The following is a 13458-nucleotide window of genomic DNA, read 5'->3' as shown; positions in this document are numbered from 1 at the left end:
AGATCGGCCTGAAGGGACCCAAGGAGACGCTCCGCCTCGCGACCGTGGGCGGGAAGACCCTAACGAAGAAGGACTCGATGAAGCTTAACATCCGAGTTCGAGGGCTTCACCAGCGGCAAAAGAGGACGATCGTCGGAGCGCGCACAATGGATGACATGAGCCTTGCACCCCAGCGACTGAAGAGGGAGACCATCGAAGGCTACGCGCACCTGAAGAGCCTGGCGGACCAGTTATGTTACGATGAACAATCCCCCCAACTATTGATCGGGCAGGACAACTGGGGACTCATCGCCGCCAAGAAGACGCGCAGAGGCAGGAGGAACCAGCCGGTAGCCTCATTCACCCAATTGGGATGGGTGCTACATGGTCTCGACGGCAACAACGCCAAAGAGGTCAACTTCCTCACCTGCGCCCATGTATCGATGCGCGAAGAGGCCTTGGACAGACAGGTGAAGGAGCACTTCACGATAGAGTCGCACCTAAACGTCCGAGCACGGATATGGAGGCGAAGGCGTTTGACATCTTGGAGAAGGAGGACGACAGAGGTTGGAGACGCGATGACGGCCGCTTCGAAGCTCGGACCTACAATCCCTGTTCGAAGCGTTGTTGCGGTTCCGGAAAAGGTTCGTCGTGGTTGTCGCGCACATCAAGGAGAGGTTCCTGCAGATAAGGATCAGGGACGTGGACCGCGACAGCCCAAGATTCCTCTATAGAGAAGATCGACGCGAGGCTGCTCCAAAGAGTATAGAATGACGTCAGTCATATTCGGAGCAGCCTGTTCACCGAGCGCGGCGTTGTTCGTAAAAAATAAGAATGCTGACGAGTACAGACATCAATATCCAGAAGCCGCGCGGGCAATAGAAAGAAACCACTACATGGACGACTACCTGCAGAGCTTCGAGACGGAAGAAGAAGCTATAACCATAGCCAGCGAAGTGGATGTCGTCCACCGTGGAGCGAAATTCGAGCTCAGAGGCTGGGCATCGAATAGGCGCGGCGTCTTGGCGAGCCTCGCAGGTGGTGCGACCCCAGGAGACATAGAGCTGGGGTCGAAGGAAGAAAAGACCCTGGGCCTGCGGTGGTTCTACGAGTCGGACGAGATGGGATTCCGGACACATCCACGAGACCCAAAGGATGTAGAAGCACGAACCCCGACCAAACGAGAAGTGACTAGCGCGGTAATGTCAACCTTCGACCCTATGGGGCTGGCATCACCCGTGCTAATAGCAGGGAAAGCGCTCATTCAGAGCATTTGGCGGAGCGGGATCGACTGGGACGACGTCATCATGGAAAAGGACGAGGTGGCGTGGAAACGCTATATGGAGGACCTCCGCATGTTGCAAGGCCTCCGAATAGCAAGGTGCTTCTCGTGCTGCAACACTGAGGGGGAGCTGCACACGTTCACCGACGCCAGCGAGAAGGCCTACGCGTGTGCAGTCTATTGGCGTCAGAAGACAGACGAGAGCACCTACCGCGTCACGCTTCTAGCAGGGAAAGCCAGGGTGACCCCACTGAGACCAGTCTCTATCCCAAGGCTGGAGCTGCAAGCTGCACTGCTGGGGACAAGGATGGCGCGGGCAATAGCGGACGAATTGGACATCGCAGTCGGTGTAAGGACGTACTGGACTGACTCCAGTACAGTCCTGACATGGATAAAGACCGACCCACGCACGTTCAAACCTTTCGTCGCGCACCGACTCGCCGAGATAGAAGAGTCAACGAAGCCCCAAGAATGGCGATGGGTGCCTGGCTCGCAAAACCCAGCAGACGACGCAACTAGAGAGGCGCCGGCGGATTTCGACCACACGCATCGGTGGTTTAATGGACCCGAGTTCCTGACGTGGGATGAATCGCGCTGGCCCAAGCCGCGAACATTCAAGCAAGAACCGTCTGGAGAAGAGAAAGAGGCCTACCTGGTCGCTACGGCGAGGACCGCTGAAGCTCAACCCACGCCCGATCCGCACAGATTCTCGAGCTGGGTCAGGTTATTGAGAGCAACAGCCAGGGTCCTCCAATTTATCGAGCTGTGTCGACCCCGGAAGGAGAGCGCCTGCGTGTCCAGACAATCGAAGCAGCAAGATCCCACGTGGAGGACGACACGAACGAAGCAACCCCGATCCACATGGAAGTTAAGGACCCCGGAAGCACCTACAGAAGCATGGCTGCCGCTTGATCCGCCCCACTTGAAGAAGGCGGAGAAGATCCTACTGAGAAGCAGCCAAGGAGAGAGCTTCGGTGAAAAAGATCCCGAACGTCACCCCAAGTTGCGACGGCTCGACGTCGTGATGGAAGATGGCCTGTTGCGCCTGCGCGGACGTATCGACGCAGCGCAATACATAGATGCAGGCTGCAAGCGACCGATCGTGCTGGACGGGAAGCACGTGATAGCGAGATTATTGATCAAACACTATCACGAGGCGTTCCAGCACGGTAACCACGCAACGGTGATGAACGAGGTGCGGCAGCGCTACTGGATCCTAGGTCTAAGATCGATCATTCGAGCGACGGCCGTCCGATGCCAGTGGTGCAAGGTCTATCGGAGTACACCACGACTACCGCCCACCGGAGACCTGCCGATAGAGCGGCTACGACATGGAGAGCCGCCGTTCACCTGTGCTGCCGTCGATTACTTCGGGCCGATGACGGTGACTGTAGGACGACGTCACGAGAAGAGGTGGGGCGTGCTGTTCACATGCCTCACCACGAGAGCAGTCCACATGGAGCTAGCAGCGTCACTGACGGCAGACTCAATGCTGTTAGCGCTGCGCAGGATGGCCGCCCGGCGAGGAACGCCCAAAGTCATTTACAGCGACAATGGGACTAACTTCGTCGGCGCCAACAAGGAGCTTAAGCAGGCAATCGAGAATGCAAGGGAAGCAGACGTCGTGTCACGGGCCGCTCAGATGAACATAAAATGGAAGTTCATCCCGCCAGGAGCGCCGAACATGGGAGGCGCGTGGGAACGTTTGGTGCGGTCCGTGAAGACCGCGCTGGCGGTCACACTGAAGGAAAGACACCCGAGGGAAGAAGTTCTGCACACTCTTCTGTTGGAGGCGGAGCACGTCGTCAACTCGCGACCGCTCGTCGCCAGGGAAGAGAGTTGGGAGTCAGAAGCACTCACGCCGAATCACTTCCTCATAGGGAGGTCCTGCGGAGCTCCAAGCATCGGCGACTACAGAGACGAAGACCTGACCGGCAAAAGAACATGGAGAGTGGCGCAGCGTATGGCGGACCACTTCTGGAGTAGGTGGGTCAAGGAATACCTGCCTACGCTGCTGCCCAGGAAGATCGACGGGAGAGCAGCTGGCGAGGACTTGCAGTGTGGGGATACCGTCCTCATAGTGGACTCCACGCTGCCACGCAACACATGGCCGCGCGGGCAAGTTGTCCACACCTACCCAGGCCCCGACAACCGTGTACGAACCGTCGACGTCAGAACGAGCGGCGGTCTGCTTAAGAGACCTGCCTCCAAGATGATCCTGCTGGTGCCTGCAACGAGCGACGAGCCCCGCCCATAGAGTCGCCACTACAAGGAGTCGGTGCTACGCACGAGGGGGAGGATGTTGGCGACAGCGGCGTCGCCCCATAATTATAGAATAAGTTGAAGAATATAATAGAATATAGAATAGAATAATAGATTTATATAGATACGTACATAGACATAGAGTTATAACAAATAGATAAATAACAAATAGATAAATTATATAGAGTGCATATAGATAGATAAGGATATAGATAACGTGCACATAGATTTTACTAAGAATAGAACGTAAGTTGCTTTGAAATAAATAGTATACACTTTTGCTTTATTATTCCCGATAGTTTTAAGATTAGCATATTAACTTAAATGAACACGCGCCCGGCCCGCGTCCCGAAACGATGTAACAAACAGCATTTATCTGTGTTCAGGACCGGGTATTTTGTTTATACGGGCGCGTCATATAGATTAAGCATAGAATAAGTTATATGTATCGATAGGGATTACAACATAGAATAGTTAAGTATAAGGCATTAGTATATACATTTATTAAATAAATAGATATAACGAATAAACCGAGCCGATCATAGTGAAAATGATCTCGGCGAGAGCCGTATTTTACACGAGATCTCTGTAGGGTAACATTCCGAGGTAGTTAAGCGACCCTGCGACGCTGTCAGGTACCTGCCGACCTACCGACCGACCCTCGACCGACTACCTGCCAACCGCCGGCCGCCGACCCTCCGAACGAAGATTACAAAAAAAAAGCACGAGTAAAGACATCAGCGCCTCGAAGATATTTATTGAAGACTTGAAGACCATTGAAAAGATCGTCGGTTATTGAATTCGGTTGTATTGACAGATCGGTCGGCTCGGTTTACGTTAATTAGTAAAGTTTTGAGTTTTAATTTCGAGTGAGCTTGTACGATATCGTACACCTCAGGACCCTACATCGACTGCTTCAGATCGACACGAATAATCGCCACGAGACGGGCATCCGGCGTCTTATAGGATTTCAAGAAATCTTATAAGATTCATAAACCCGTCCAACCTGGGTTGGCGTCACTCGCCTTATCGACACGGGTGACGTGCTGCGTACCCAACAGCCACCGTCCAATGAATTTGTCACTCGTGGCCGCGTAATCATAAACAATGCGGAAATAATAATGAACATCAGATTGAAATGCGGTTTAAAGTCGAGCAGTCACAAAAGGTCCCGCGGGGCAAGCGTTTATTGTTCGACGAATTTTAATGAACCCAGACGCGGCCTCAATGAATACCGATGAAGGACGGATGTTGAACTTCATGTATTCTACGTAACAAATGTATATGACATTTTGAACACGCGCGTCTACGTAGGACTATGTTTTGCCTGCTATTGCTGGTAATTATCAGCGTCAAGGTGGTTTAGAGGCTAAGACTGCTAACAGTAACTTCTCGCGGGCGATTATGTTTTTACTGTAAGTAGAACGTCTTGGGAGTCCGTCCGCACGGGTAGGTACCACCACCCTGCCTAGTTCTGCCGTGAAGTAGTGATGCGTTTCGGTTTGAAGGGCAAGGCAGCCGCTGTATTGTACAAACTGAGACCTTAGAACTCATGTCTCGAGATGGGTGCCGGCATTTACATTATAGATGTCTATGGGTTCCAGTAGCCTCTTGAAAACAGGTGGAACGTGAGTTCGTTCACCCAACAAAGGAATTAAAAAAAAAGTTCATATTATTTGAAATCTATGGGCTTTGCTCATATACATATATTGTATTTGTATTTTTTATTAACAAAATTCACACAAAGGGAATAAAAATTTACTTCTTTATTTTGAAAAATGTAAATTGAATGTTGAACACAGTTCAGGAACATACACACACAGAAACGTTTAAAAAATACGACCTGCTTTAGCAAAGTAAAACAGGCCACGGCGCGCGGTATTACGATTATCTAAGCGCTAGTCTGTCCGTAAATTACATGGTGTTCAACGGTAAATCATGACCTGTGCGAATAATAATTTAATGCGATGCCTCTAAGACGAACAACGTCGGCGGACACAATGAAAAATAATTAAAAGTAATAAATCTCCCGGCAGGTAACAAAAACGTGAAGAGCTTAATAAACGTCGCATGTCTGCGGCTGGATCGTGAGAACCACCACATGCGGGTACCGACGGCGAGATGCAGCCTTATTCGATAACCTAGCTCCCTTGTCGTGTTAGTATCGAATTTAAATATAATGGAGTGATCGTTCATAATAAAATGTAAAATTCAATCCGTTTTTCCCACATTAGTAATTTTGGACGAAGCTCCTTATGGGATAATGCGGAGGGGTACCCTAATCGGGAAAAAACGTCCGTAACGTAAGATTTTTTATTAGTGAATGTCTCATGTGAATGTATATCTACATTATACCATTAAGGTTTTTTCAATTTGTAAAAAAAATATGCTAAGCTAGAAATATTAATTGGAATATAATTTAGAGATTTCGATGGGCCTCATGTGAAGTGGAATCCATTGATATCATAGCGTCAATTACGTATCTGGTCTGTAGTTTCTACGATAGATGATTCGCGTAGCACTTTTGTAGATGCACTACGATGCCTACGATGGCTACGACGAAACTGATTTGAACCCTAAAATTTTAAACGTAAATTACAATTTTAAGCTTGAATGTATATTTCTCTAAAATTGCACAGCTAAACTGATGATAAGATTAAATTTAATTTAAATTTTCAGGAATACACCGGTATTTTGGGTTGAGCCTGCCTTCCTTTTAAACATGAGATTAGAATGGACACCTGAAACCATTGCGGTGCTTAATTATCTTTTAATTACTCCTGATTTCTACTGAGTTTGTTAGTTACATAAATATTTCGGTTCATTTATAATGTAATTATAAATTTGCTTCATTTTCACTGATCTGTATTTATACCGTGAGAGCTCACCCACGTTGGAAATATTAAGTTATATATTTGTACTGGGAAGCGTTCTAGTACACGGTAAGACAACCGTTGTGTAGGTAGGATAACAATTGTGATTACGAGCTCATATTTCAAGGTGGGTAGTATTTATTTTTGAAGTTTAGTATTTATTTATGAACTCATCTTATGTAAATTCATGGAAAAGTGCGTTAATAGAGTTTTTAATACCTTTAAAGAAATTTCGAGCACTGTAAAGAAAAATAAATTCGTTCATTTGAACAACCATAATACGAGTAAGTTATGTTACAATTGATGATTGTTGAAATAAATAAATAATCTGATTTGTTTTTATTATTTACTTTTCTTTAGATAAGAGAGAGAGAGAGGAATATTTTGTTTTTTGTTTTTGTTTGCTGTATTTGGACTTTTTATTCACGGCTTTTAGGCAGCAAAACGAGAATACAGTCACCCACCTTAAGTCATGATTTTGAAGTTTCAGTTGTATCGTAAAACATCCGTTGCATATTTGAAACTAAAACACATGACTGCATCGTGGCAGGTATATTAAGTAGAATGGCGGACTCTATAAGAAGAGGTTCACAATATGCCAATTAATGTCGTTGCAAGATAGTAATTGTCCTTTTGGAAATCCATTCCGTGCTTAGACTTACTTATCTGTCTCAGAAAAATAACAGTGGAAGCTTTATTTATAGTAAAGATTGGATAAAATTATGGCATCGCGCTAATATCGTGCGTCTAGACCGACGCAGCATATGAATGTTTCCCACGCCCAGAGACATTTACCGAGAATAAAAGTTTTCTTCAAATATTAAATGAACTAAAGTATTAAAATTTACGTAACATTACGGCGAAGCAACTAGTTGAGTTTAAAAATAAGAGAAATATTAAGTCTTGGAATTCGGAAAGGATAAGTCTGTCGTTATCTATACTAATATTATAAAGAGGAAAGATTTGTTTGTTTGTTTGTTTCGAATAGGCTCCGAAATTACTGGACCGATTTGAAAAATTATTTTTCCATTAGAAGCCGACATTGTCCCTGATGAACATAGGCTACTTTTTTTTAATTTTTTTTTATTTTATTTTTTTGGTTTCATGTGTGTTTTAATGTTTCCGAAGCGAAGCGAGGGCGGGTCGCTAGTATTAGAATATATAGGGAAGTCGATCTTATGTTTAAATTTCGCATTTACAGTACAATCAAAACAAAAAGTATTTTTAAACGTTACACCTACCATATTAATTTAAATAAATAATATATAATATTAAACTTAACGTGTATTTATGTAAAATTACTTTTACGGTAAACGAGTATATGTCATTATATTTCAAATAATATTATCTTCGACGTGTCAAGTTGCTTACAGTTTTCGTGGTCACTGATAAATGTCGAGATCTTAGCGATTAATCGTAAAAGTGCTTTAACTATGCCTACATATGCCCACTACTCGGGAAAACCGAAGAAAATACTAAACGTATATTGTCCGTAATATCTTGAAATATAAATACAAAACTCTTTTCGGGCATAACAACACGTGTCACAGTGTTCCGGGAACAACAGTCGGTCACGACAAGTAAGTATATAGAGGGGTTGAATAATTTACGAGTGCACTAACTTTGGTCGCGGCGGGCTCTCGCTACCGATGTGAGAACTCAAGTACATATATCAAATCGGCCGAAGGTTACAACTTCAATAAAACTTGAGTGAAACTTATTCAAAGGCGACGGGCGGCGAAAGCTGTTTTTAACTTTGTCCCGCTAGGGATCACCCGTACAAATAAAGAGTTAGTCGAGGTACGAAAGCGGATTTCTTTTTCTCGCCATAAGTTTCGTGTGTAAAGATGGAATTCCTGGCGTTTCGCCGCCTACATTTTCGTGAACTACGTTTTTTTTTTTGGAATGTTACACAATACGAACTTTTTTATTGTAAAAATTGCTATTGAAGTTTGAGCCCAACTGATTTCTCAAATGCGAGCCTATGGGAATATCACGAGAGAATATTAAAATACTTACGTAGTGTGAACGTACGCTGTGAGTGTCAATTTTTTTTTATTGCTTAGATTGATGGATGAGCTCACAGTCCACCTGGTGTTGAGTGGTTACTGGAGCCCATAAACATCTACAACGTAAATGCGCCACCAACCTTGAGATATAAGTTCTAAGGTCGCAAGTATAGTTACAACGGCTGCCCCATCCTTCAAACCGAAACGCATTACTGCTTCACGGCAAAAATAGGCGGGGTGGTGGTACCTACCCGTGCGGACTCACTAGAGGTCCTACCACCAGTAAATGCAGTGCTTTAATAGCGATTATCGCGTGATTGATGCGTGTTTTTGTCGATGAGTGAACTGTTAAAAGCGATAATTATACGAAGTTCTCTTATATGACATAATCGTAATGTACTGGGGACTCTGTCGCTGTGGAAAACATTCCTATTTCTTTAGATTTAAAGTTACGCAAAAATAAATTGTATTCGTATTTGAACTAAGACTTGTATAACAGCAGTGATCTTTGTAGAGAAACTGCGAAAATAAGAACATTTTCAAGCCATTTGATTACAATTTTAGTATGCTGTTAGGTACAACTAAACTAAGTTAAATTTAATGATTGCGTATAAGTTCTGGTCAAGGCATAATATTTTGAATATAGTTAAAGTTAGTAAAATTTCAATTGTAATCCTTATAGAGATTAATTAGTATTTTCTTCGATTTCCGCGAGTCGGCCGTGATATGAAGACTGTAAAGTATTTGAAACGACGGAAGTAAAAAAAAGAAAAAAAAAGGGAGATTGAGCTACGAAAGTAGTTTTAATTACATCATTAGATTTTGTCATTTGTTCCTATAACTCATCATCAAAGATTAAAAGGAAGAAGACTTTTTGATGAAAATTTAAAAAGATAATATTCGAATTTTGCTATTCTAAAACGCTTTTCAAAAGACCGTTTTAACGGTTTTAAATCGTCATCATTATTTCCTATTACCCTCTGCTAAGGTGTAGGGCTTGAATCAAATCCTTCCATTTACATCGGTCTTGGGCAGTCTGTTCTAGCTCCTCCTACGCCCAAGACACCTCGCTCCTACTCCACCGAGCGACGCCAAGTTTTAAATAATCTTTTTTTTAATAGCACTGCACAATTCACTGTTTTAAAATCTTCCATTCCATTAATGCTAATCTAAATAATGAGGACGCCTGAATTTTGGTTATGTTTTATTTAAAGATATGATTTTAATGTGTCAAGAAGCACGTCTTAAAACCATTCACCTTGAACTTCGAAGTAATGAATAAACAAGAAGTAAATTTAGTCTTATCGTGGAATATATTCAAAATGCGCTACTGAAGCGTTGTTAATTATCAATGTACACTCTGTATAATTCATGTTAAGTTTGATTTATAGTTGACTAAAATAACACCTGTAACCTTATAATTATATCCATGTTTTCTCTCTTTCCAATGTACTGATATCATCAGGACCCTTGCGCTATGAACATACTAAAACCATAAATACCATGGGAAAATACAGTTACCAATCATGAGTAAAGCCATCACTTTACGGTAGAAATGATAATGGTCCAAAAATGCGAGTTCATAATATATATCCACAATTTTAAAGTATATCGCCTTAATTTACTGATCGCAAAACTTTAAAATTTATTTTTCGTTTCGTTAAAAGATGAAGAAAAGTTTCACAAGAATATTTCAATTTGGCACAATCCATTATACAAACAGTCTACAAGTTACAATGTCGAACGTACATATGAATTTGCATAAAAGCGGAATCGGCCCCAGCGATGTTATACACTGGTTTTGCAATGAAACTTTAACTAAGTTGCATTGAAATTACAAACACTTTTTGTGTTACCGCTTGTACTTGTGTTAAATGAACAAGTTAACTGTGAGTACTATCATCAGGATCTTTTAAAAACTTGTCCATTTTATTGATAAAAGCTAATTTGAGGCCTTCAGCACAAAAGTGGCTTATCCTACATTTTTTTCATATTCGTGGTTCTACTATATTGCAATTTATTTAAAACATAATAAATTTTGATGCAAAACCGGCCTATCACTAGTTTCGCCCATAGATAGCAGATGGCTTTGTCAACATTATTTTTGCGCGTTTTGTTTTTGCCTATGAGGCAGGGTAAAAGTAAATTCAGACCTCATTGTCTCCATACTTACTATAGTAAGTTCAGGTAAGTTTAGGCCACTTCTGCGCTGACGGCCTCATTTGTACTTCTTGTATCAATGACGGATTAAATTGAACTAATATTGAAATCTAATTTGATTTGATGATGAAAATCTGATTATGTACTTCTAACTTTTATGAATTTTTAATATTCTAATTCACTTCATTTCATGTTGTGATAAGAACGGGTATATTACGAATATTATCTGTATATAAAGTTACTTGAGATTTTATTTTTATTTTGGATTTAAGGAAAGATTTTTCACTTTAAATTTGAACGAGCTTGTTGTGTTTGTTATTTAAGCTCGATTGAAAGAGCCTCGAAAACTTGAAAAAGTCATCATGATGTGTCAAGTGTAAGGTAGATGATTATCCAGTTTTTTACGCTTGAAATTCGGTTGTGCAGTATTGAGTGTGTATACACCATGAGCACCCAATCCGTGATTAACATATTATACTATATAATACATACAGTATTTTTTTCTCTTATGTTGAAGAAATTACTTATGGCCATTAGGTGACCACTCAACACTAGTTGAGCCGTAAACCCGTAGTAAAAAAGTGTAACTCTTGTTGGGTGTGTTAAGCCTGTTCTCTTTGAAATGTCTAATAATAAAGTGTTACTAAAAATTCCTACGATTGTTACTGAGTTTTTCATTTTACTCGGTTAACTTAAAGTCGATACCAATTTGTAACAAATAGAATGAAAGTGACTCAATTCGTTATTCAATTCGAAAATAGTCAACAATATAAATAGGACTGTTTTACTCCTTACAGCGAACAATTCCTTTGCAACTAATCATTAATACAAATTTCAAAATCCAACAATCCTTTAATATCGTACAATGTAATAATTCTTTGGATTTCGCGCGTCGTACACATAAATAAAATTATTTTAAAGTTTATTCTGGCGCTTATTATTTATATTTTTATTTTATTTTTTCGAAATTTCAATTACGTCAGTATAGTAAAATGAAAATAATAAAAGCAAAATTTAAACCGTCGAAGTAGTTTTAATTATAGATTTTCATAATTTGAGCAAAAACAGTCCCTCTTAACAGTAGAATAAACCAGTATTTTATTAATTTTAATAAACTCGATTCGCTTAAGTCTATTAACGTGGCCCGCCGGGAACTTTTCCAATAACGTCCACCCTAGTTCCTGAGCGGAAAATCGAGCAATTTAGATTGCACTACCGCAACTTTAATTCCGCCTACTTGAGAGAAATATAAAAACAAATTGTGCCTACGTAACTATAGGAAACAAAAATAAAACTTGAAAAAGATATAGCCATCTAAGCAATAAATTCTCGGAGAAGACAGGAAAAATTTATAAATTTAATTTCCCATCTTATCTGTATTATTGCCACTTCGTAATCTAAAGGTAGACGACATTGTGATGGAACTCGATTAAATTAAGTTACTACAGCGAAAAAGAGAGCAATTTCGATTCTCATAGAATTCAAATGAGCTTTTTATTCAAACGTAAGACTGAAGGAAACACTAAAACAGTCGGTTTCACTTCGTTGCTTTTCAAGAATATGAACTCACCTTTATGGGTAATTTCTTCAGTCCTAACAAAGAAAAGATTTTTTGTTTGTCCCTGTTGTTTAGATTACAAGAAATAATTAAATTACGTCTGTATCAAGACCATTAAGTTTCAGTTCGGTTTTTAATAGAGTGGAATAGGAGACGAAATGCCTAATTGTACTATTGTCCATCACGTAATTACGTAGTTACCGACGCCTGATCGGTAAGGATTCAGGCCTGGGGGTATGAGGCATGAGTTTGGTGCTCTAATTGCCTAATTGCTATATGCTAGAAATAGTTTGGATAATGGAGTTGTCAACTAGTGGTGGATCCCAGAAAAATCCAATTAATGCAATCCTCTCAGCTATATACGAATTATTGCCAATATTTTACTACATAACTATTTTGGTACTCCTACTAATTTCGGTACTTTGCTTACTCCAAATCCGTTATTAGTTGGCGACACGAGAGCGCTCGTGATCGCTGAAAACTAGAATATTTCATGCGCATGAGGCGCTAATTTTATACGTTGCTATATATCTCTCTATACACGGTGTTTTTTTTGCTTAGATGGGTGGACGAGCTTACAGCCCACCTCGTGTTAAGTGGTTAGACATAGACATCTACGAAGTAAATGCGCCACCCACCTTGAGATATACGTTTTAAGGTCTCAGTATAGTTACAGTATACTTATGTCAAGCGGACGTTTCTGAAGCTCAAACTGGAATAAGCACTTTTCTAAGGAAAGTCACTTAGGGCACACCCAATATTTTTGTAAATATGTAGTTCGTTTTTTATGAACCCGTGTGTATGTAATACGAACAGATTGTTAGTTCCCCTGAAGACGTGGTGGCAGCGTATAGGCTGGTTATTAATTGGGTTTACAAAAAAACAAACAAAACGATAGTACAATATTTGAAACGTTTCTTTGTGTTGTTGGATTAAGCAACATTGTAGTTCGGTGACCTCTAACGCCTTTATTCATTTTCAGAAAGAAATCCAATAGACGCTGTATGTGAGTAGTATTATGATTTTTTTCTATAGGTTGCATTTTTTGAAGTATCTTTTATGCCTTATTATTTGGAATCAAGTGCACACTGGGCATTAATATATTTAGTTTTGTTTTTGGAACAAAGTTCCATATGAGACGATGCGGAGGGGTACCCTAACCGGGAAAAAACGTACGTAACGTAAGATTTTTATTAAGTAATGCACACAGTGTACGACTTAACTTTGCAATAACGTACAAATTAGTAATGCATACAGTATACGACTTTACTTTGTAATAACGTACAGAAAATAACATATTTTCTTAAAAAGGTTGTGTGAAGTAAACGAAACGCA

General features: G+C 41.2%; 1 protein-coding gene across 1 annotated transcript; it reads left to right on the top strand.

Annotated features, from left to right (window-relative positions):
* Positions 1–749: 749 nt before the first annotated feature.
* On the top strand, positions 750–3518 carry LOC119629380 (uncharacterized). The gene has a single exon (XM_038015059.1). It carries the CDS (start codon positions 750–752, stop codon positions 3516–3518), a length of 2769 nt encoding a protein of 922 aa, XP_037870987.1.
* Positions 3519–13458: the final 9940 nt, after the last annotated feature.

The sequence above is a fragment of the Bombyx mori genome, chromosome 13 (assembly GCF_030269925.1).
Source record: "Bombyx mori chromosome 13, ASM3026992v2".
In the NCBI taxonomy this organism is placed as follows: Eukaryota; Metazoa; Arthropoda; class Insecta; order Lepidoptera; family Bombycidae; genus Bombyx; species Bombyx mori.
This window is presented reverse-complemented; position numbering and strand designations above follow the sequence as displayed.

What these genes read in the sequence shown, in the direction of transcription:
- LOC119629380 (XM_038015059.1), top strand. Translation starts at nt 750, where the DNA reads ATGACGTCAGTCATATTCGGAGCAGCCTGTTCACCGAGCGCGGCGTTG.